Source organism: Spermophilus citellus, assembly GCF_964194105.1.
Source record: "Spermophilus citellus genome assembly, chromosome: 5".
Classification (NCBI taxonomy): Eukaryota; Metazoa; Chordata; class Mammalia; order Rodentia; family Sciuridae; genus Spermophilus; species Spermophilus citellus.
In genome coordinates, this window is record NC_138186.1 from 57,683,998 (window position 1) to 57,709,467 (window position 25,470).

The 25,470-nt window shown below is 47.5% G+C and overlaps 1 protein-coding gene across 1 annotated transcript; it reads right to left on the bottom strand.

Annotated features, from left to right (window-relative positions):
* Positions 1–298: 298 nt before the first annotated feature.
* On the bottom strand, positions 299–6,903 carry LOC308650326 (gastricsin-like; the record flags this gene model as incomplete). The annotated part of the gene is made up of 9 exons (XM_081296394.1): positions 6,836–6,903; positions 5,617–5,767; positions 5,161–5,278; positions 4,224–4,342; positions 3,683–3,882; positions 2,548–2,670; positions 1,930–2,077; positions 1,084–1,182; positions 299–451 (listed from the first exon to the last, which is right to left on the bottom strand). The coding sequence occupies exons 1-9, from the start codon at positions 6,898–6,900 to the stop codon at positions 299–301; spliced, it is 1,176 nt and encodes a 391-aa protein (XP_081152520.1). The 5' UTR covers positions 6,901–6,903.
* Positions 6,904–25,470: the final 18,567 nt, after the last annotated feature.

Here is a 25,470-nt window from a genome sequence, read left to right on the forward strand (position 1 = left end):
GCCTCTCCCAAGCCTCAGCTCAGGCTCTCCTTCTCTTATCATCTCAGTGACCCACCAGGGAACCTCATGGCCACACAGGTCCTCCAGAGGGAGACATATCCTGATTCCTACTCTCCCCATTCCCCGAGGCCAAGACCACACCACAAGAAAGCTCCAAAAACAACAGATTGGTAACATGGGAAACTATTTATTATTAGAGAAGGTCCACAGAAGGCAGAATGCAGAGAAGATGCACAGAGAGCCCCAGGGAACATGGGGCCGAGAGGAGGACGGGAGCCCAGGTGTCCAGGAGGAAAGTCTAGGCGAGAGTGGCAAAGCCCACCCTGTTGTTGGCCAGGTCAAAGATGGAATAGTAGGACCTGAGGAAGACGTCCCCAAGAATCCAAAAGGGCTGGCCATCCTCCAAGGACATGTCGATGGATTCCAATCCCACAGAGCAGTAGCCATCCTCCTGCTCCACAGAGAAAGGCATTTGGTCACACCTGGCCTGGGCACTACTCAGCCCTCAGCCCTGGGTCACTGGCACACTTTTAGAGATGAGCAGAGAAAGAACTGCCCCTGAGGACTCAAAGCCCAGCTGATTCACCAGAGTAGGGGCTGTTAAGAGGGGTTCTCAAATCAGTAAATTCAGGCTGCCTTGGCCTGTCCTCATGGGGGGAAACTCTTCTTCCCCCAAGACCCCTCCTGCACATGATTTATAGCAGGTCTTCAGGGTCATTAAGGCTTGGAGGAAGACGAACTTGATTGAAACTTTGCCCTCACCCTCATCATCTGTGCAGCTGGATCAGCTATTGAACCTCTATGAAACTCCAGGTTTCCATTTGTAAAAGAGAAAGAGAATCTCCCCCATCAAACGCTGTGTCAATCATGTGGGAAGCCTGGGCACCAGGCTGCACTCAGTGGCTAGCCGTAGACAGAGCCCCTCTCCACTAATTAAGAGAATAACTGATCATGGGTGACACTCTTCTGGTGGGGATAAACCCAGGTGGCATGAGTTGGGAAATGGCACAAGGTCAGGTGGAGCTTCGCTGGCTGCACCTGCTCTTCCACCCCAGTGGCCCAGCCCCAGGGACCAGGACTTACATTGAGGATGTAGGCAGAGGGCAGCAGAGGGAACTGCACCCCGTTGATGACGAAGGTGAAGGTGGGCAGGTTCTGGACGTCGTTACAGTTCACGAAAAACTGCAGAGAAACAGGTTCTTCCAGGTCCCCTCATTCCCCACCCAAGAGCACCTGCTAAGCCTCCCAGATGCCCAAGACCTCTTTTTGGAGCAGAGGGCACAGTTCAGGGCAAATGCTATGTAGGTACTGCGTGGGTGTCACGTGCACTGCTAGAGTGGGTGACATCTGGAGAGACCTGAGAATGTCCCACACCCAAAGACTCTCCTCCTGCCTGAATGACCCCTCTGAGAGGTTGAATCACTGCCCTTTCCCTAAAGGTGTCCTTTGAAACACCACAGCCCTGTGCAGAAAGTGGACCAGGGCTCCCTCCCCTAGTGGGGAGGGCTAATTAGGTGATCCATTTCATTTGCCAGGACACACAGGAGCGAGGGGACATAGCTGTGTGGAGGAGAGGGAGATGTGGACTGAAGGTTTGTCCCTTGTAGCTCCCTTTGTTGCCCCAACATTCCAGTTACATTGTTCTAACTCAAAAACCCAATCAGCAATCAATCTGATTTCCTGAGTGGACGGTAGCACAGAAGAAATTCGTGCCTGACAGTGACTTCCCATGTCCCTCAGCACCCACATATGGCTCCACCTTAACCACCCTCCAGCCTCATCCTGTCCCAGGGCCTGGTGTTGGGTACCCCACATTCAGTACGTTGGGCAGGAAAACCATGGAGCCCATGCTAGTCTGGTGTCCCATGTGGAACTAGAAATGGCTCTGAGTGGACTCTCCTGGCCAGGGGACATCCATGACACACCCACCTGTCCATACTCATCCTCCTGGGCCCCAATGGTCTGCAGAAGGGAGCTCAGGTGCTTCTTGGGCACAACAAGCAGAGAGGTTCCTGTGTCCACCATGGCCTGGCAGCCCTGGGAGCACCAGCCAGAAGCCTCTTCCGCAACGTAGAACCTGGGTGGCAAGAAGAGGGCAGCCTCAGCCCGACCAGGTCAGGCCAGCCAGGGGAGACCTTCCCGACACTGGGGAGCAAGCAAACCTGAGGCCAGTGCAACTACACCCTGCCTCACATTCCCACTAGGTCTATGCAGGGTCACCTAAATGGCCCAGGGGTCTATTTCTTATAACTTCAAGGAAGTTTCGAGAAGCACTGAAAACCAGGGACCTCAGTTTTGAATCTGTGGTGTCCTGTGTGATTGGACAGGAGCTTCTCCAATACTTGGGATTCCACATGTGCCCCCCTACCCCTTTCTGTAGACCCAACCTTGATGCCCCTGCAGAGGCCAGCTGAGACTCTAGGGAGGCCAGGCCACAGGAGTCCTTGGTGACCACACCTCAGTGGAGCCTGGATGAGTGCATGCTACGGGTGCCCAGAAGCCAACTCCAAGGAAGGAGCGTCCCCAGGGACCCCACCCCAGACTCACTCCTGGATGCTGATCTGCCAGTAGAGCTCCCGGGTGACAGGAGCCCAGAAGATCTGCCCTGTGTACAGGCTCTCGTCCACACCTCCAAAGATGACCGCTCCTCCGTCCTCAGATCCCTCTTGGCTGCAGGACACACAGGCAAAGGAGTGAAGGAATGGCCAATGAGTGGACACCCATGCTAAACAGTCACCTTCACAGGGAAAGAGCTCCTTCCCTGGTTGCCAAAGGGTTTTTCTGAAGACAGGGCCATGGGTCCCCTCAGACTTCTGAATGGCACTGTCCCACAATGCCCTATGACAAGGACAGCCCCAACTCTGTAGACCCCACCCACACTGTGTTGTCTTCTGCTTTTCATTTCATGCCTTTGCTGCGCCCTGTCACCAGGAGCCTCACCAATACCCAACTTTTTCTTTTCCTTTGCAAGTGGACATGGACAGGGCTTTGGTGGAGGGGAGGGAAAGACAGGCCCGGTTTCTTCCAGAAGATTCCCCTTAATGGTAGCAGAGTGGCTCGTTCCTAGAGTTTCATGTAGAGGTTTAAATAGGCAAAAGGAGTCCCCAGGGTTAGTGACAGGGTCAGTGTGTTGAAAGCAGGATAAGGAGACCATGCCACAGCAAGAAGATGGAACTGACTCTAGACAGTAGAGAGGAAGAAAGCTGGACAGCAAGAGAGAAAAGCCAGGACCAGGACCTTCTTGTCTGGCCTGCTATGGGGGCTGGGGGACAGTGGGTGAGGAGTCAGCCGAGGGCCTAGACCAGGAGATTCCAAGACCTAGAAGGACACAAGCAGGAGGAGAGGCAGCAGGTCACTGGACAGAGAGGCCTCAGGGAGAAGCACAGGCGAGGCAGGGGGCTCTCTGGGCCCAGAGCAGCAGGCAGGCCCAAGACATGGGGAATTAGAGCAGCGACACCCGGGAGAAGTTGAGACTGAAGAAGGAGACACCATCCTGCCTGGGAAGGCAAAGGGTCATGAGAGTGGACTGGGGCAGGGGCAGGGGAGCAGGAGAGTCAGAGCCCAGGAGCTGAGGCTCTGAACAAGTGTGGCCCAGCCACCCCCTGCTGGGAGGTCTCCACACCCCAAGGGATCAGGGCTTGATACAGCGCAGGAGTTAGGGACCCGCAGGGCAGTCTCTCACTTGCTGAGGTAGACGCTGAACATGGGGCTGGACAGGGCGTCCACCCGCAGCATGCCCTGAAGGGCTGTGGTGGCCCCTCCCTCAGACAGGCTGGGGTAGGCCAGGCCCATGATGCCATCGAACTGCGCATAGACAAAATTGGTTCCCGGCTCTTGCTCACTCAGGCCGAACTCCTGGTTGGGGACCTGGATACTCTGGACCTGTGGGGGGAAGACACATTGGAGTGGAGGTGACACTTCTGAGTGCATCTATGTCCTCCTGCCCCATGCCACCAGAGACCCGCCATGGTTTTCCTTCCTCCTCTGGCCCATCTGCCCACTTCTCCACAGGCATCCCAACTGTCACTTCTCTTCCAAGGGCCTCCTCCACTGTAGCCTCCCATCCCCACACCTCTGCCCCCAGTTCTAAGCTCCTGAAAAAAGGCACTATCTGACTGGTCACTCTGGTGCCCCATCCCTGGACAGGAAAGAACAAGGACATCTAGGTCCCCACCCTCTCAAACCCCCTCATCCAGGGTGGGGGTGGCAGCTGGAGCACTCACAGTCAGGGTGTCATAGCCGAAGAAGCCTGTGAGGCTGCCGGTACCATACTGCATGGAGAAGGTCTGCCCGTTGGTGGAGAAGGTGGAGGACTTGCTGGGGTTGAAGCGAGGGTGTGTGGCTACAGGAGGGAGCCATGTAGGACAGGGGTGAGCAGAGGGCTGCCTGGCCCTCAGGCTCATGGGCTGCACCCCTGCCTGGCCCTCAGCCTAAGCTCCCAGCCTGAGGCTTCAGCACCCCCACCTGGTCACCAAGGAGGAACTGACAGCCTTGGCCCCTGGCTCATAGGAGTTGGAAGGCATTGGCCTGAAAGCCCATGTTTCACAGGTAATTGGATGCCTGGATGATTACCACCCTGTAAGCAGGTGCGCTAGACTCCACCTCTATCACTACCCCACCAGAAATTGGCACAAAGCCTAGTGGGAAATGCTCATTCAGTGAGGAGTGGGAGGAAGGCCTAGAGAGGAATCCACTCACCCCAACCCCGATTCACCCAGGAGCTGGACATAATGGGATGTGGAGATGGCATGGGGTGTGCCCATGGTGGACAGAGATGTCCGTATTCCAGCAGAGTTCTAGCCCATCCCTGGAGACACTCAGGGAGAAGCTAGTGGATAGGAGAGTGGAGGGCGAGGCACGGAGTGGACAGTGTCCTGAGGGGAGGAGCAGCACTGCCTGGTGAGCAGGAGAGGGTGGAGCGGAATGAACTGGAGGGGGTGAGGTGGACGGCAGAGATGAAGGGGTCCATCCTGACACGAGGCAAGGCAAGGGGCCACCCTGGAGCAGGGCCAGCCTCCTCCCTCTGGCTTGTTGATGCCCTCAGACCCTAAACAAGTCCCTGGTCCTCCTCAGGAGTGAGCAGCCTTCCCTGCCTGCATCCCTGGAGATGCCAGTGCCCGGCCCTGCCCAGGGGCCCTCCCTGCCCAGCCCAGCACTCACTGCAGGCCTGGCTCTGGCAGTAGACCGAGGGCACCCACAGGTTGGAGGAGCCAGTGTCAAACAGGACCAGGAAGTTCTGGGGTGGAGTCCCGATGCTGATCTCACCAAAGTAGGCAGCCTGGGGAGCCATGGGGACGGCTGTGAGCATTAGGGGGACCCAGGGGCCAGGCTTCTCCATGGGAGAGCAGGAAGGGCAGCCCTGCCCTACAGCACCACCAGAAGCCAGGGTCCCAGACACACAGGCCTCAGTCCCAGCCTGCCCAGGGCAGCCACGTGGTCTCTGTGGGTCAGCTGCCAGGTCAGCTGGGGCCCTCCCCATGCTCTGCCCAATGGGCCACTCACAGCAGGGTGGCCCAGGCTGGCAGGACTGGGAGAAGGGACCAGCCTCATAGTGGGAGCCCAGGGAGTCCCCAGCTTTGGCAGCAGGGACAGGGACACCTAGAGACTAGGACTCACATCCATGTAGCTCATGGGCTCATAGAGCACGCTGAAGTCGCTGAAGCGGTACTTCTGAGCGGGGTCGTACTTGTGGGTCCTCAGGAAGTCCCCCAGCAAGCCCTTTTCCCTCATGGTCTGACGCACAGTCTTCATTTTCTTCAGGGGGACCCTAGGGGAGGCTGGGTGTCAGGGCAGGGCTCCCCTCCTTCCTCTACCTTCTCATTTCTTCTCTCCCTGATGTTCTTCCTCGCCTTCTTCCTCTTCCTCTTCTTTCTTTCCTTCTCCCCTTCTTTCAACCTCACTCAGCACTTCTCCAAGACTCAGGAAACAATGAACTTCCCTCATGCCTGCCCTCAGCCCTTCTCAGGCGTCCTGCTCCTGCCCTGGCCTCTGCTCTCAGAGACCCTGAAAATACTTCCCATGAAGGGGAGAGGGACTTGGGACGCTGGGACTTTATACCTTCCAGAGGATGTCTGCTGAGATTTGTTCTTTTGTTTTTTAAGGTTCAGGTCTGGGATGTGACTCAGTGGGAAAACATTTGCTGAGCATGTGCCTGACCTGGGTGCAGTCACCAGCAACATAAAAACGTAGAAATAAAATAAAATAGATCTCAGAAATAGCAAAACTCACACCAAAGGTTGTCCCTTCCTGTGGTGCACTATGGTACCTGGTACTGCCTATGAGACACACCATGGAGTAGGGGAGCAGCAATAATCCCCTAATATGTTTAGTCTGCAGCTGATTGAATGTGTGGCTATAACTTCACAAAGGAAAGGCCCTCTGCACTCTTCCCAGGTGGCACAGCAGGCAGGGTGGCAGGCAGGGAGCCCTATGGTCTCCTGAAGCTGATCACCTGCTCCATCCTGTATTTTCAACACCTCATGTTATAGTGATTTACAGGAATTAGTGTTTTTGCTAAAATGACTTTGGCTTCTTTCAACCAATTTGGGGTCTCAGGAAATTTTTGGAGAGATTATCTGTCTCCTCTAGAAAGGACTGTTATTTTCTGTAGGAAGAAACCACACCCTTCTTGTAAAGACCTGCGTGGGCATAGTCACCCTACTCTCTGCTTCAGGACCATCTTCTCCCCTAAGTCTGGGAGGCTCCAGCAGGGGCAGCCTTCCCTGGCCCAACAGGGAATCCCACCCAGACCCAGCTGCTGTCCCCTGACTAGCTGCTCCATACAGGGCTGCAGGTTCCTGAGGTTCCCTGCACCCATAGCCAGGCCCACACTCACCTGACAAGTGTAGTGGATGCCTCCAAGGCCAGGAGGCAGACCAAGGCCACCACCATCCACTTCATGATGCCGATTCCCAGCTGGTCACAGAGCAAGTGCCACTCTGAGATCCACGGTCGCACTGGAGTGAAGACCTCAACACTCCCTCTTTATACCCCCTGGATGTGGCTGAGTCCCTCCCTCCGTCCCCTGCACACCAGGTTGCCATTGTTTCTCTGTTTTTCCCCTGGACCATGGCCACAGCTGACTTTTCAACGTGTTGACTTTTGAATCCAACAGCAGAGGCCAGGAGGTACGGGCGATAAGACAGAACAAAGTAGCCATAAGATGGAGGGGCAGAGCTGCTCCTCCTCCAGGAACCAGTGGTTTGTGTGTGCATTTTGGGGTGAGGGCCACAAAGAGGCAGAGACAGAGAGAGGGGCATAGGAACGTAGGAGGGTTTCTTGACCAGCAAGTCTTGACATGGGGGATCACAGGATCTTGTCATGGGCACTCTCCTGTGTGCTGTAGGCAGCTTCACACCATCCTGGTGGCTTCCCCCAGGGTGCCAGGAGCAGTCCCTGAGCTGTAACAATCAGAAATGTTTCTAGGGGTTAACTAACGTCCCCCAGCAGGGGTGACATCATTGAGAACTGTGTTCTTAAGTGTGCCCCTGGTGGTCTGGCTCAAGTACTGGCTCCCAGCACCCCACATCCTTGGGATGGAATTGGGGTATGTGTGGGGGTCCCGGATGAGTAGGTAGTATAGTGAGGAGGACATGTTGGTAACAAGGCAGTTCTGATGCTGGGGTTGGGGCTGGAGACCAGTGGCAGAAGTCACTGACTGTGGGAGTCTTCAGAGGCTTTTCAGATCCATCAGGGGACTTGGAGAAACCCTCAGCACATGCCCAGGTCACACTCACAGGGTACACCATCTGGGCATTGGCCGTGCCTCGGGCAACAGAATGGAGAGGAGCCGGGAACAGGGCACAAGCAGAGAGCCACCCTTGTCCTTGTCCCCTTCTTCACTGTCTCTCCCTACACCCCCTGCAACTCTGTCCTGACCTAGTTCCCCTGAGAGGCCTCTGTGTCCCCCATTGTCCTTTACCAAGCCCTGGTCTGCCCCCCTCTGGCCCAGGTCTGCTTTTGCATGTCCCTCTCTCCATCATCTGGGGCCCCCCCACACCCATACCCCCACCACCCCTACCCCTCACTGCCACCTCCCCCTCTTCCCATCTACAATCTTCCCAAGGCTGAGCTGACCTGAAGCTGGACTGCCAGGAAAAAGTCCCCATGCCAGCACCCTCTCTGCCACTTTGTACCCAGCGCTCAGGGCTCCAAACAGACTGGTCACACCTTTGGGCCCCAGGCAGAAGGCCAGGGCCACACCTGTCTACCAAAGATAGCATCTGGCCAGCAGGGGATTTTCCACTCTGGCCACCACCGCCCGCTGCCTATCCAGACCTGGGCATCCTCCCCAGTCCTCATGATGGGGGAGGCAGAGAAGGAATTAGGGTCTGCCCACCCCTCCCAGTGAGGGAGGTCCCTGCCTGATGGTTGTCAATGCCAACCCACGTCTCTTCCTCCCTGCAGGCCCCAGAGCCATGTGGGACTCTGAGAGGAATCAAGGTGGGGAGCATTTCCCGTGAGCTGGGCATCCCCACATCCAGAAGAGAAGGAAAAAGAGTCATAGGATCCTTGGATTCCTGCTAAGTCCTGGGATGCCCTGACCTCGGGAGGCCTACTAGAGCCCAGCCTGGGGTTCCAGGGACCCTTCCTCCTGTGGTAGGATGCCAGGGGTCTGACAGTTGTCAGGCTCGCCTTCCCCAGGCCCAGTGACACCACATCCCTTCTGAGTGTCCCTGGCTTCAGCATCAGGATAGGCATCCTGCTCAGCTGCCAGGACCTGAGGATCTGCAGTCCCTCCTACCCCCTGCTCCTTCCTGTCAGTCTCATGGGAGACCCAGGTGGCCTACTTCCTCCCGTCCCCTGTCCTGTCCCACCACCCACCCTCCATACACAGAAGACTCACTCTTTGACATGACTGGCATCTGCAGTGTCCGAAGGCACCTGAGAAGTCCTCCTGGGCCACCTCTGACCCCACACAGAAGCCCAAGGAGGCCTGACCTGCTGGCTTCCAACCAAGATCATCTTCTCCCCCAGACACCACACAGCAGCGCCATGGTGCTGGGTCTGCAGTGTCTAGCCGTGGGCCTCCTCTCCACGGACCACATCCTCCCAAGTGCAGAGACTGGGCCTTCCACTTCTCTGTGTCCAGGTCTGGGCTTAGGAAATCAGTAGAGTTGATGGAGACCAGGGACTTGTTCTCATTGAAGCTCTGCTACACCCCACACCCCATTATCCCAGGTGCACACTTCCTCCTAATGACCCAAACTGCTCTCCTGGGAGACCTTGACACAGAGGGGATCTCAGGGCTACAGGCTGCTGCTGGTGTCCAGGAAAGAGGCAATTCTTCTGCATGCCCATTTCTCATTTCCTTTCTGCCTCACCTTCCTCAAAGTTTGTCATAAGATGTGTGCAGTGTCACATGGCTGTAATCCTAGCATCTCAGGAGACTGAGGTAGGAGGATTGCAATTTTGAAGCCAGACTCACCAGTGTAATGAAGCCTTATGCAACTAGTGACAGCCACTTTCAAAATAAATATCAAATAATAATTTTTAAAAGCTCAGGGGATGTTGTTCATTGGCAAATCACCATGCATTCAATCCACAAAAAAAAAAAAAAGTTATAGTCCCCTGTGGCTACCTACATGAAATCCAAGCTTGACACTCAACCATGCAGAAAGCTCTCCATTTCCTGCCAAGTGTCCAAGCTCTTCTTCCACTGTGCATACTCCTTTCTCACAAGAAGGGGTGGTATATTCTTGCCTCCATGCTCTGTCCTCCATATGAAAGACCCTTCCCAAATGCACTCACATGAAAACTTGCTTCACCTTTCAAGACCCAAGCCTTCCCCATGTGCCCACCTACCCCTACATTGACCCCCCAAAAGTGGAGAATGTTGATTGTCTTCCCCGTGGTGTCTACTTCATAACAGCTGATATCGACTTCTCTTGCCCCCAATCCTACAACATGTGCCTCAAAGAGGCCTTTTTCTGCTATGACCCCTTTATCAGCTCAAAGACATCTTTTAAAATGACACTGAGAGCTCAGAGTCTCTCTTAAAGAGTGACATACGTAGCATGGAAACTATCACTACCCATCCTTCACCCAAGCCAGACATCACTAATCAATTGTGTTGCTCTAACCCCATTGTTCAGACCAAGGCTTAGAGTCTTTTTTATTTTTATTTTTATTTATTTTTTTTTATCATTGTAGGTGGACAGCATGCCCTTCTTGGTTTAGTTTTGTGTATGCAGTGCTTAGAATTGAACCCAGTGCCTCACACATACTAGGCAAGCCCTCTGCCACTGAGATACAGCCCCAGCCCTAGAATATTTTTAATATATTTTTAATTCGTTCTAGTTAGTTACACATGACAGTAAAATGAATTTTGACACATCATGTATAAATGGAATATAACTTCTCATTCATCTGTTTGTACATGACGTACACAGGTCATGTAAACCATCTACACACATATGGTAATAAAGTCCAATCCATTCTACTATCATTTCTACCCCTGCCTGCTCCCCTCCCTCCACTCCTCTCTGTCTAGTCCAAATACCTCTATGCTCCCCTACCCCATTGTGAATTAGCATTCGAGTATCAGGGAAAATATTCGGCCTTTGGTTCTATGGGATTGGCTTATTTGGCTTAGCATGATATTCTCCAGGTCCTTCCATTTACCCACAAATGCCATAATTTCATTCTTCTATAAGCAAGTCTTAGAATCTTTCCCCATTTGGTGTTCCATGCCGGTCTTTCAATCCCTAATGAAATGACAATCCCCAAATCTTTTCATGGAGGATTTTAAAAAATTATTGATGCTAATTTTCATTTAGATCATATATATATTAATTGTATATCAAGGCAGGGCTAGGGCTGGATGTAGCTCCATTTGAGAGCACAGGCATAGCATGCTTGATGCCATGGGTTCCACCCCCAGCACCTCCCCAAAAAATAAATAAATAAATAAAGTTTTTAAAATAGTAAGGACTCTTCAAAGTGCAGCTGCTTGCTCCTTCCTTCATTATCTTGCAGACCTTATTGTGCACACTTAGATTTGAACCTCACTGAGGTCAGTGTGTAAACACAACTCGCTCTGCTCTTATCACAGAGGACTGCGGCATGTGCACCTTTCCATGCATTAAGATATGCCACTTCCTTATCACTTAACACTTGCAGAGGTTACCTGGCACTCTCTCATGCTGGCCCTAGGCACTGGGTTGTTTCCAGTTCTCACTGCTGTCAGCAGCACCTGGGCTCACCCATTCGTTCATCAAAGGAGTAAAGTGCTGAGCTCCCCATGTCAGAGACATCCAAGCAGAGGCTGAAAGGGCACTTTTTTTTTTTTTTTTTAGTACTAGGGATGGATCCAGGAGCACTTAACCACTGAGACACATATCAGCACTTTTTATGCGTTTTTTTGAGACAGGATCTCCCTAAGTTGCTCAGAGATATGCTAAGTTGCTGAAACTGACTTTGAACTCTGAACACTCCTGCCTCAGCCTCCCAAGTCGCTAGGATTACAGGTGTGTGCCACCATGCCGAGCCAAACGGGGAACTTCTTAAGGAGCACTGGTAGAGGGCTCTCTTGCAGTAGGCTTGAGTTTGGACCTGAATTCTCAGTTTCCCTGTGCATTCTAACCGTGATACTGTCCACTCAGCTCTGGGGACAATTACTCTATAACCTTAAGTCTTTCTCAGTTATCTATGTGCATTTTTAGTCAAGGTTTCAGCTATTTTCTTGGGCTTTTGGATTTTGCTTAAGTGTTGGTGTGTGTTTTGTATTTTCACCATTACTCCAACCAAACCAACTGGGAACACACTGGACCTGATGTTTGTTTTTCTCAAGCTCAGGGGTATACACTGTTAAATGTTGACATAACTCGAGAGTCACAGAGAGTTGTGACATAGTGAGGAGTGGTCCCTCCTAATTTTCATGCAGGACCCCCTAATGTTAACTCACACAAAAAGCATCCTACCCTGGGCACATCAGGAATTTACCCTGATTTAATGCTATCAAGGACTCTATAGATCTCATCTAAATGTCACCATTTGTACCACAAATGCTCCTTTTCTGGTCCAGGATCCCGTCTAGGTTCCCACATTGCTCTTGGTGATCATTTCATTCTCCTTCCATCTGTGCCAGCTCCTTGGTTTTCTGTCCCTTGTGACCCTGTGACTTTTTGTTGTCCTGACCAGTCCCTTTGTACACTGCCCCTGGCTGTAGGTGATGCTGGTGTTTTCAATGGTGAGGTGGAGGGTGGTGTTTGGAGAATGCTGCAGGGGGGATGAGCCCTCTATGGGCACCCTGTCAGGGTGGCGTGATGTCCAGGTGTCCTGTTCCTGCCCACTTAGACTCCGTCCCTTGGTTAAGGTGGGATCTGGCAGGTTTCTCGCCTCCAACTTACTGTTGTGCTTAGTCATTAATAAGAGTCTTCTGGGGAGATGAGTGGGAACTGCTCTGACCTCCTGCTTCTCCTCATCCTCCTGCTCTGGGTGTAACAGCTGTTAACGGTTTTCCCGAAAACACTCATTACAAAGGTGTTTGCCTAGTGGTGATTTTCTATCTCCATCATTCCTTCTGCACTGAAGAGATTTCTACTGTAAGCAAGAACTGGACCTGAGGGTTTAGAATGGGCTCCTGCCCTCCTGGAAAACACCCCATCCCAGAGGGCAGGCCAGGCAGGGTGCTTTGTATTTAAAGAATCATGCAACCATCTTGACAAACCCACAGAAAGGCCGACTTGTCTCCTTCTATAGAGGAGTCTGGTTTTTGTTTTGTTTTTAGGTACAGGGGATTGAACTCAAGGCACTCTCCCACTGGGCCACATCCCCAGCCCTATTTTGTATTTTATTTAGAGACACAGGCTCACTGAGTTGCTGAGCTCCTCCCCATTTCTGAGGCTGGCTTTTGACCTTGTAATCCTCCTGCCTCAGCCTCCCGAGCTGCTGGGATTACAGGCATGAACCCCACCCAGTGTAGAGGAGTCTGATTTATGTGCACCTCAAACATCTGAAAATAAATCTCTGTGTGTATAACCAAGTAATAGAAAGACTGGTTGTTTTCCTCTGCTCTATTGATTTCATCTTCTTGCATGAATTTCTGGCTTTGTGGAAAGGGGGTACACTAGGTGGATGGAGGCCCATGAACCCAGCTCCAGCCCCTGCCCCAGGAAGGGTAGATGGGGGTGAAGCCTGAAGATGGACTAGTATCTCGAATGCTCCCTAGATGTTTTCTCTGGTTCTCAATCCTGGCTTTCTCTATGGAACTAAACAATAACAACTGAGTTTCTTGTTTCTAGAGAAAAGAATGAAATCAAAATTCTTCAGAAATTTCTCTGGCTCAGATGGAGAAGCACATGCATATATCCAGCAGGTCAGGAGACTGAGGCTGGAGATGACAAGTTCCAGATCAGCCTCAGCAATTAAATGAGATAATCTCAAAAACATAAATTAAAAGTACTCTGGATGTAATGAAGTGGTAGAGCATCACTGGGTTAAATCCTTACTGCCATTAATATATATATCTCAGATGGACTTTTCTTGGAGGCACCCAGTCCTGGCCCATCAGTCATGGGCAACAGATACAATCAGGCAAGAACTTGGTGGCTCCTTCAGGGAGCATTTGAAGCATATTACTCAAAGAAATATGTCCTAGAAGAATGAAGGGTGTTCCTGGACAGTGTCAGAGATGTGCACACAGATTGATTTCTGATGACACATGGAGCCTACTTCTCTTTGCTGAGACCTCTCAGCACATATGGAAGGACTTGAGTGTGACATGGGAGGAACTTGACTTAGAAGACCCATCTCCACCACTTGAGGCTTCTTTGACCTTGACGGCCTCTTGCCCTTTTCCACCCTGTGTGTGCTGGTGTGTCAAAAGGGATAACTGTCTGTGCCTGCAGCACTGCTGTCCAACCCAGTGAGGCCCTGCCCACGGTCGTGCCTGTCCGTAGCCCTGGCTGTCAGCTGAGTCTGGGTCTTCAGATTGGGCAGGGGCTGGGGAGGCAAAGGCTAAAGGACTTAGGTGAGACTGAGAGTATTCATTCTGGTTCCTTTTCTTCTTTTTGATGTGTGTGTGTGTGTGTGTGTGTGTGTGTGTGTGTGTGTGTGTCCCAGGATTGAACCCTGTGGTGCTTTACTACTTAATTACACCCCCAGTCCTTTTTACTAGTGACTCTGAGACACGGTCTTGCTGGGTTTCTGAGGGGCTTGCTAAGTTGCTGTGCCTGGACCTGTCAATCCTCCTGCCTCAGTGTCCCAAATTGCTAGGATTACAGGTGTGCTCCACCCTGACTGGCAGTATTCCACTTCCTGATTCAGGTGGGAGTGAGGTGGAGTCCTCTGGCTCATGAGAAGTCAGTGTGCTGTATTCCTGATAGCTCATCTGTTTTCATGTTCATTTTACTTCATCAAAAAGAGTGAAAAACTGGCAATTTTTCCTTTTTTAATGTAAATTCTATTTGGGCATTATTTGTACACAATGGTAGAACACATTTTGTCATTCTCATGCATGCATGTATCACAAATTTGTCAATTTATTCCCCAGTACCTCCCCTGTCCCTCCCTGCCTCCCTGGTCCCCTTCGTCTATCCTACTGGTCTCCCTTTGATTCACAACCCCAGCCCCAGGTGACTCCCTCCTTACTCCCCCCCCCCCCACTTTTCTCTCTAGCTTCTACACATAAGAGAAAACGTACCACCCTTGGCTGTCTGAATCTGGCACAATTTGCTTAACACCCACTTTCCTGAAGTGACATAATTTCATCTTCTTTCCGACTGAATCAGTTCCACTGTGCACATAAACCACATTGCTGTATCCACTCCTCTGTTCATGGACAACAAGGCTGGCTCCATACCTTGGCTCCTGGGAGTCACACTGCTATAAACCTGTGTGCGCGTGATTCCCACAGTGCGCCAACTTTAATGTTTGGATGAACTACGAGGAGCAGCCAGGAGTAGCACAGCTGGGTCATACTGTGGCTCCGTAACAGTACTTTTGTTGGTTTGAGATTTGTTGTTTGTTTTTGTGTTTGTGTTTGGGAACTGGGAATTCAATCAAAGAGAGCTTTAACACTGACTACATCCCCAGACCTTTTCAGTTTTTATGTTGAGATAGGGTCTCGCTAGGTTACTGAGGCTGATCTTGAACCTGTGATCCTCTTGCCTCAGCCTCTTGAGTAGCATGTGCTCAGGAATACAGGCATGTGCTACCACCCAGGATCATTCCAAGATTTTGAGGATCCTTCATACTTATTTCCATAGTGGTTTTATGATTTTACAATTTCACAAACAGCATATTAGAAAACGTTCCTTTTCCCTCACATCCTTGCCATTCTTCACTATTATTTGTATTCTTGATGTTTGTCATTCTGATTGGAGAAAAACATAATATCCATGTAGATTGTGTTTTTCTTTTTTTTTCTTTTTTTTTATTGGTTGTTCACAACATTACAAAGCTCTTGACATATCATATTTCATACATTAGATTGAAGTGGGTTATGAACCCCCAATTTTACCCCAAATGCAGATTGCAGAATCACGTCGGTTACACATCCACAATTTTACATAATGCCCTATTAGTAATTGTTGTATTCTGCTACCTTTCCTATCCCCTACTATCCCCCCTCCCCTCTCTTCCCATCTTAGATTGTGTTTTTCTTCTTTCTTTTTTCCTTTTTGATATTGGGGATTTAACCCAGGGATGCCTAACCACTGAACCACATCCCCAGCACTTTTTGCTTTTTATTAAAAGACCGGGTGTCACTAAGTTGTTGAGGTCCTTTCTGAGTTGCTGAGGCTGGGCTCAACTTGCAATCCTTCTGTCTCAGCCTCCTGAGGCACTGGAAATACAGTCCTGTGCCAACAGACCCCATCTCAGTATAGTTTTGATTTGCATTCTTTTTTTTTTTTTGGAGTGGGGAGCAAACCAGGGATTGAACTCAGGGGCACTCAACCACTGCGCCACATCCCCAGCCCTATTTTGTATTTTATTTAGAGACAGGGTCTCACTGAGTTGTTTACTATATCACTTTTGCTGATGTTAGATTTGAACTTGCGATCCTCCTGCCTCAGCCTCCCAAGCTGCGGGCATTACAGACCTGTGCCACTGTGCCCAGCTTGCATTTCTTCATTAATAAAGATGTTGAACATTTTTCATGATTTACGGACCATTTGTCTTTTTCTGATGAGAAATGTCTATTTGGTTGTTTGCCCCATTTGTTGATTGGGTTATTTGCTTGCTTAGTTTTAAGCATTTTGAGTTCTTTATATATTCTGGATATTAATCCTCTGTCAGAAGAGTAGCTGGAAAATATTGTCTCCCATTCTGTAGGCTCTCTCTTCACACTCTTCACACCATTTCTTTTGCAGCACAGAATCTGTTGGATTTGATGCCATCCACTTATTAACAATTGGTATGATTTCCTGAGCTTTAGGAGTCCTAATAAAGAAGTCCCATACCTATTTATCAGTATTGACCTGTGATTTCTTACAGGGTACAAAGTCTCTGGTCGGCTTCCTAGATATCTGATCCATTGTGAGTTGCCTCCTGTGCAGGTTGAGAGAGAGACACCTGGCTTCACTCTCCCGCACATGATATCCACTTTGCCCAGGTTCAGTTGTTTAAAAGTTTGTTTTTTCTCCACCATAGGTTTTTGGTGCCTTTGTCAAGGATCAGATGACAAAATCTGAGTGGGTTTGTCTCTGGGTCTTCTATTCCACCCCTTAGGCTATGTGTCTGTTTTTATGCCAGTGTCATGCTCTTTCTGTTGATGTGGCTCTGTAGGATAATTTGAAACCAGATATTGTGAACTTCCAGCATATGTCTTTTGGGTTACCATTGCTAAGCAGGCTATTCTAGGTCTTTTATTCTTCTACATGAATTTTAGGGCTGTGTTTTGTTGTCGTCGTTGTTGTTTGTGTGTGTGTGTGTGTGTGTGTGTGTGTGTGAAGATTGTCGTTGGTATTTGGAGATTGCACTGGCTCTGTGAATTGCATCTGGTAATATGGCACTTTCACATGATTTAATTCTGCCTGTCCATGAACATGGGATATCTTTCCATTTTGAAGTGCCTTCTTCAATTTTTTTTCATTGTTTATAATTTTTATTTCAGGGGGTCTTTCACCTCCTTCATTACATTTATTAAAGGATTATTTATTTATTTTCTTGCTTTTTTTTAGGCTATTGGGAATGGAATTCTTTCCCTATTTTTTTGTTGTTTCCTTTTTTTTAGCAGATTCGTTATTGATGAATAGAAAAGTTACTGATATTTCTTTGCTGATGTTGCATCCTGACACTTGACTAAACTCTAAAAGTCTTTTGGTGGAGTTTTGGGATCTTGTAAGTATAGGATCATATGATCTGCAAACAATGATAATCTGAATTTTCACTTTCCTATTTGTATCCGTGTTATTTCTTCCATGTGCCTAGTTGCTTTGACTAAAATTTCAAGTGCTACATTGAACAAAAATGGTGAGAGTGAACATCCTTGTCTTGTTTCTGATTTTAGAGAATATGCTTTCCATTTTCCCCCACTCACTATGATGGTGGCTTTGGGCTTGTTGTATAGAATAACCTTTGTGATGCTGAAGGAAGATCCTTATATACTTAGTTTTATTCGTGATTTTATCATGACTGGGGGGATGAATTTTCTCCAAAACATTTTCTCTGAGTCTTTTGAGATTAGTATGGGACTTTTGTCCTTAATTCTATTTATTTCATGAATTATATTTATTGATTTGTATATTTGGAACCATCCTTGCATAACAGGAAGGAAACCTACTTAATCATGATGTATAACCCCTTTATTGTGTTGTTGAATGTGATCTGCTTACATTTTATTTAGGAATTTTGTATCTATGTTCATCAGGGATATGGATCTGTAGTGTTCTTTCTTTGATGTGTCCTTATCTAGTTCTGGTTTCAGGGTGATTCTGGCTTCATAGAATAAATTTGGAATTGCTTCTCCTCCTCATTTCTATTTCATAGGATAACTTGGGAAGCACTGTCTTTAATTCTTCTTACAGGCATGGTAGAATTCACAGGATAATCCACGTTTCCTGGGCTGTACTTTTATGGAAGACTTTTAATTACTGCATCAATATCATTGCTTCTCTTGGGTCTGTTTGTTTTCTCTGTTCATGTGGTTCAATTTGGGTAGGCCATGTGTGTTTAGAAACTCAATTTCTTCCCGAGTTTTCAATTTATTGGACTATAAGTTTTCCCAAAGAGTCCATAATGATTGTCAAGATTTCTGCGATATCTTCTTTTTTGGTTATAATTTTATTAATTTATGTCTTCTTTGTCTTTCCTTTGACTGGTTTAGCTTGGGTTTGCTAATTTTATGTATCATGTCAAGGATTCAATTCCCTGTTCATTGATCCTTTGTATTTTCACAATTGATCCTCTGTTGCATGAATTTCAGCTCTGGTCTTAATTATTTCCTTCTGTCTTCTTTCCTTGAATTCATCATAAGGTTGTATATTGGGAATCTTTCTAATTTTCTCATGGAGGCCCTCATGGCTATACCTTTCCCCTCCCAATGGCCTTCACGGAGTCAAAGAGATTCTAATATGAGGCATCTCTGTCTCTTAATTGTAAGAATTTTAAATTCTCCCCTTTTTTAATGGCCCATCCAGATGTGTTTGTGTCATTTCTGTCATTTTATTCTTTCTCCTGAGTTCTAATTTCATTTCATTATGGTCTATTACCATACAAGGAATTTCATAGAATGCTACATATTTACAAAACCTTGTTTATGGCCTTAAATATCGTCCATTTTTCAAAAGATTGCAGGGACACATGGAAGAAAATGCATTGAGGTGTTTTTGGATGAAATGCTCTGTGGATATCTGTTAGGTCCATTTTGTCAAAAATATATATTGGGTCCAAAAAGTTTTTACTGTAAAAATCACATTTCTAAGGAGGAGTAATCAGGGAGAGGAGAGGAACAAAAAAGGGGAGAGCAGGATACAGAGCACTGCCTACAGAGAGGGTGACCGTCTCCCCTTCATAAGCCTGGCAACTGAGTACAGGTCAGAGTCAAGCCACAAGAAGCACAGTGTGTCTGTGGTTCTGTCCACACACCTGATCAAGTCGGAACCTCTCAACGTCCTCCCTAGCCACTATCACACACGTCCAGGTGTTACTCAGAAGTCAGAGGGCTGGGTGAGAAACTTACCCAGGCTCTTCTCCCACTCCTCACATCAGGGGAGTGTAACACACACACACACACACACACATACACACACACATGTGGGCGGCCATCCTTGCATGTGATTTGAGTTACCTCCTGGCTGGGTGAGAGGCGCTAAGACACAGCTGTGTTAGAACCTTCCCCACCCTTTTCCAGGTCTGAGGGCTTGTCCGTGCAGAGGCGTGCCTGACCATTGTTCTGAAGACCGAATCTTCGCCCCTGACCTTGGGATACTGCCCCCCTTAACCTTCATTGGATGGGATTTTTCCCTTGAATTTTTTGTTCCCCAATAAAAGCCCACTCTCTGGCGTGCTCTCCCTCTCTCACTAGTCTCTTTGTAAACCTCGCCACCACATTAGGTTGCTGGGGAGGAGCTAGGAGAAGCTGTCCCGGAGCTGGTATTAAAGGTAATGAGAGTCTTGTCTCTTTAATTTAAAACTCCCTAGCAATTACTCATGAATCAAACCTTTCATGAAGCCAGCGCTGGTCGTGTGGCAGACAAACACACACACACACACACACTCACGTGCGCAAAAAGTAAGAGGGTGGTGTTTGAATAACTTAAGTGTGGGACCTTGCCGCAGTCTGGCTGGGCACAATTCAGAAGCCACTTGTCAAAAGAAACTAACTTTATTTTTAGAACCACACATGCCAAACAAAACAGCTCCTCAGGAAAAACCCTCAGAGCCCAACTGCCACCAGCGGCTTCCCCAAGCCTCTCTCACAACCACAAGCCTTTCCACCTCCCACAATCCTCCTGCTCTTAAGGCCGATTGGCTGGGTCGCATGGGCGGAGCCAAAAAAGTCCTCCAATGAGCAGCTCCGTGGTCTGAAAAGGTATGGAAACAGCCCAATGAGCATCACCGAAGAGGAGCCAATCAGCTAGATGTTGCTGGGGCCGCTGTGAGCCAATCATCAGCCAGCAGCTGGAAGTTTGCTGGCAGCTGGAAGCCACAGCCGAAGGGGCCACTGTGAGCCAATCATCAGCTGGCAGTCTGAAAGGGCGGGGAAACAGCTCAATGACCATCTCCAATGAGCATCACCACAGAGGAGCCAATCAGCTAGATGTTGCTGGGGCCACTGTGAGCCAATCATCAGCCGGCAGCTGGAAGTTGCTGGCAGCTGGAAGTTTGCTGGGGCCCCTTTGGCTGTGGCTCTCAACATCTCCCCCTCTCTGTTTAAACAACAAGTATGTGGCTTAGGGACCGTGCCTGCCTTAGGTTGTCCAATAGTACATATGGTCCTTACCCATTATCGGATGAGCTGATCTCAAGGTGTCAGCATCCTGTCTTAGGTTGGTACCATTGCAATTGGATCTTACCCGTCACTGACTACCGGTGGAGTATACAGCCACACCTGTGGAGAGGTCTTTGTACCAGCAGTGGGGTGAGGTTCTTTGCCTCACCTCTGTGGGCCCCCAAATTTTAGCTGAACAATCATGACAAGCACCAAGCCAATTGACGGCTCCTTTTGGAAAAATTGTGCCACTGATGACATCATCAGCAAAAATACCCCAATGCTACCACAAGTCGCTGCACCAACAGATAGTTCACAATGCATACAGGTGAGTTCACAATGCATACAAGTCATACATAGTCCAGGCAAGTTCTGCAAGCAGTTCAGTGATGGCTATTGCAGAAGCTGTAGATTGGTTTTATCTTTGTCTTCACCGGCACTAGGATGAAGATAGGAATTCTGGCAATAATGGCTAAAGAAAAAATGATGTAACATTCCAGAAGGCACTAAAAGAAAACAATTTTCTTAACAATTTACATTATCTTGAACAGAATTATTAAATATAATGAAAAGGAAAGGTGAAAGTAAACAAACACATCTGTTAACCTCCTTTTTTGTTCACATATTAAAACAATCTTCAACAGCTGTTTACCCAATTTAAATGAAACCATTTAAATCACGTGAAAAAAAATTTGCATCCATTTTTTCATGAGTGCTCATCATATATGATATATGGACATACGTACATTCAAACATATAACACAAAACACAAGTGTGCACACATAATATAATATGTACAAAACATAACATAATAGTAAAGGCCTGGTAACTTTTTACAGGTGAAATCTCCATTGCAATGTTTAAAAACTCTATAGTCAAAAAATAGAACTGATCAGCAAAACATTAACATTAAACATTTGAGCTCATTTGTATGAGCTCAAAAAACAAAATAGAACTTCATGATATGGGAAAGGGCAATAATAAAATAGATATTGAAAAAAACATCCTGGTTCTGTCGCAGATGTAAGGATAGCCAAACTGGAGTTTTGGATATCAGCTGTTATGGATTTGGGCCAAATCATCTTCTTTTTGGTCTGTAGAAATCACTTTAGTTAATCTCTCTGGAATCCAAATCAGCTGCTATTCTCCCTGTGGAAATACACAAACAGGCCCCCGACTCCAGACAATCACTGGGTCAGGTCCTTGGTTAATCTCTCTGGAATCCAAATCGGCTGCTGTTCTCCCTGTGGAAAAACACAAACAGACCCCCGACTCAAGACAATTACTGGGTCAGGACCTTTCCATTGTCCTGTTAGAATATCCTTCCAAAGTACCTTGGGCTTATGCACATTTTTTGGACACATATGCCTTTCCGCAGCACTAAGTCCTGATGAATCCAAATTTAAAAAGTTTAGAGTAAAAAGGGTTATTTTAAGTTCATCTTTGGGGGATATATACCCCTTCCCAATTCCCTCTTTTTGCTTTAATAAGTACATTTTAATAGTTTGATGAGCTCTTTCAACTATGCCTTGTCCCTGTGGATTGTATGGGATTCCTGTTATATGAGTAATGCCAAATGATGAGCAAAATTGTTTAAAAGAGGTAGAAGTATAACCAGGGCATTATCTGTTTTTAACTGTTTTGGAACGCCCACAGTGGCAAAATTTTGTAAGCAATGAGCTATAACATCTTTAGTTTTTTCTCCAGCATGAAGGGAGCCCATCAAAAATCCAGAAGAAGTATCAACTGTAACATGCAAATATTTTAATTTTCCAAATTCTGGCAAGTGTGTGATGTTCATCTGCCAAATATGGTTAGGTATCAATCCTCTAGGATTGACTCCAAGATGAACTTGTGGTAAAAAGGTCACACAATTTTGACATTGTTTTATTATTTGTCTAGCTTGTTCCTTAGTTATTTTAAAATGCTTTTGTAAAGTATTAGCATTGACATGAAACTTTTTATGAAAATTTATAGCTTCTTCTAGTGTAGAGAAAATATGTATGTCATGTGTAGTTTTATCTGATAAATCATTGCCCAAACTAAGGGCTCCAGGCAATCCTGTATGTGCCCTGATATGTCCTATAAAGAATGGATCTTTTCTGTCCCAGATTAGACTTTGTATAGTGGAAAGCAAAGAGTAAACAGTAGAGGAAGAGGAAATCCTACCAGCATCTTCCAGGGACACTATAGCATTAACTATATACTGACTATCGGAAAATAAATTAAATACAAAATCTTTAAACATCACAAAAGCTTGTAATACTGCATTAAGCTCTACCTTTTGAGCTGATTGTTTGGGTACTAAAAATGTAAAAGTTTGATCAGGTGTAACTATTGCTGCTGTACCATTATTTGACCCATCAGTGAATATATTTGGAGCATTCATGATAGGTGTTTTTCTTGTCATTTTTGGAAAAATTACAGGATGCAATGACCAAAAAGACAACAAAGGATTAGATGGTAAGTGGTTATCAAAAGAAACATTAGATTTGCACATGATTATTGCCCAAGTATTTAACTCATTAGCTAACTCATCAATTTGATTCATAGTAAATGGAGTAATAATTTTATTGGGAGAAATTCCAAACACTCCCTTTGCTGCTTTTATTCCTTTGAGTATTAATTGTCCTACAGCCTCAGGATACCTAGTAAGAATAGTGTTAGGAGAATAAGATAAATGTATCCACAATAATGGACCTTCTTGCCAAAATACTCCTGTAGGAATATCTAAAGCGTGTTTTACTGCAGCTGCCACAATTTGCCCTTGTTCATTAATTGTCTGTCATCTGAAGCCTGTTTTACTGCAGCTTCCACGACTTGCTCTTGTTCATTAATGTCTCTACATAATTTAATATATGTGTTTAAATCTTCATGTTTCCATTGTCTAATGATATCTCTACACCAACAATTCGCTTGGTCATAAGCCAGTTGTTTTATTAATGGCATTGCTTGTTCTGTATTCCCAAAAACTCTGGTAGCTGTTTGAATAAGCCTATCTACAAATTCAGCGTAAGGTTCATTAGCTCCTTGTATTACCTTAGATAATTGACCTTGTAAACCTCCATGTCCTTGTAAAGTCTTCCATGCCCTAACCACCTCTACAGCAATTTGTGTGTATACTCCAGGATCATATGCAATTTGTTGCTGCTGATCCTCATAAGGTCTCTTTCCTAACAACATATCTAGATTTCTCTGAGGATAACCAGCTGCTGCATTTCGCCTAGCTGTCTCCTTGCAAAATTCCTCATTGGCAACCTTCCACAACAGGTATTGACCTCCATTTAGCACAGCTTTACACATATTAGCCCAATCTGCTGGCGTCATGTTCAAGTTGTTAATGGATTCGACCAAGCTTACAGTGAAGGGTGCTTGAGGACCATAGGTTGTTACAGCCTCTTTTAGCTGCTTCACTATTTTGAAACTTAAAGCATGGTGAATTCACTGCCCTCCTACCTCAAATACAGGGCATGTTAGTATTTGAGATCCTGTCTCAGGATCCGAACTATCAACTGCGGGGGTTGGGGGCCTCCCAGCATATGGAGGTGGCCTTGTTAGTTGGACATTTATGTCCTCTGGTGATAGAGAGGTGTTAGTAGCAGTATCCTGTAGATGTGGCACTGTTGGTTGGACACTTATGCCCCCTGGTGATAGAAAGTTGTTAGTAGCAGTCTCCTTTTGTAACTTTCCCCCTGATGGCTTTTTCTGCTCTAAGCTTTCTTCCTCTATCTTTGTCTGAACTGAAGGCTTTGGACTAAGCAAACCAGATACGAACATCCACAATGGCAATGTGCCAACTGGCAGAGTCCCTGGGCTGTTCCATTGTGATATATTTAACAACTCCTCCTTAAAAAGCCATGGGCTACATTTTTGTATTGTATCAACATATGCCCTGACTGTTCTTGATTTTACTGAGATGCCTCCTTCCTCTAACAATTTACTTAACAGTCTTTCGGTTTGTTTTTTACTAATTTCTGATCCCATATTTCTACAATAATACAACCCAACAAGATGACACCAAACAAAACCGAGACAGAATGAAATAAAAAAGGAACAACAAAAAGTCATTATAGCCTTTCTATCCTCCTGACATGTACATCCGTCCTTTCTCCCTATCTGTTCCTCAGACGTAAATAATTTTTCCTCAGATGTGAGCGGTTTTTCTTCTGTCTCACTCATCTCCAGGGACAGCAACTTAAAACAAAAGTGAAGCAAAACAAAAGAGGAATCTTAAAATGGCTACCCATCCTCTGGCCCTGCCCTCAGGGGTGAGCAGTTTACCTTATCACTTACCCTCAGTCGCTCCCCATGCGAGCCACCAAATGCTGCAGTCTGGCTGGGCACAATTCAGAAGCCACTTGTCAAAAGAAACTAACTTTATTTTTAGAACCACACACGCCAAACAAAACAGCTCCTCAGGAAAAACCCTCAGAGCCCAACTGCCACCAACGGCTTCCCCCAAGCCTCTCTCACAACCACAAGCCTCTCCACCTCCCACAATCCTCCTGTTCTTGAGGCCGATTGGCTGGGTCGCATGGGTGGAGCCAAAAAAGTCCTCCAATGAGCAGCTCTGTGGTCTGAAAGGGCAGGGAAACAGCCCAATGAGCAGCACTGAAGAGGAGCCAATCAGCTAGATGTTGCTGCGGCCGCTGTGAGCCAATCATCAGCTGGCAGTCTGAAAGGGCGGGGAAACAGCTCAATGACCATCTCCAATGACCATCACCACACAGGAGCCAGTCAGCTAGATGTTGCTGGGCCGCTGTGAACCAATCATCAGCCGGCAGCTGGAAGTTTGCTGGCAGCTTGAAGTTTGCGGGGGCCCCTTCGGCTGTGGCTCTCAACAGGACCTCCTGACCTATAGTGACTGGACTGAATGTGAAACTGCTGTGAACCATTAATTCAACTTTTGTCTCCAAAGACAGAAGTTGCCTTATTTGGGTCTCTGAAATCTGAGATGTTGTTGAGAGCCACAGCCGAAGGGGATCCAGCAAACTTCCAGCTGCCAGCTGATGATTGGCTCACAGCGGCCCCAGCAAACTTCTAGCTGCCAACTGATTGGTTCCTCTGCGGTGATGCTCATTTGGCTGTTTCCC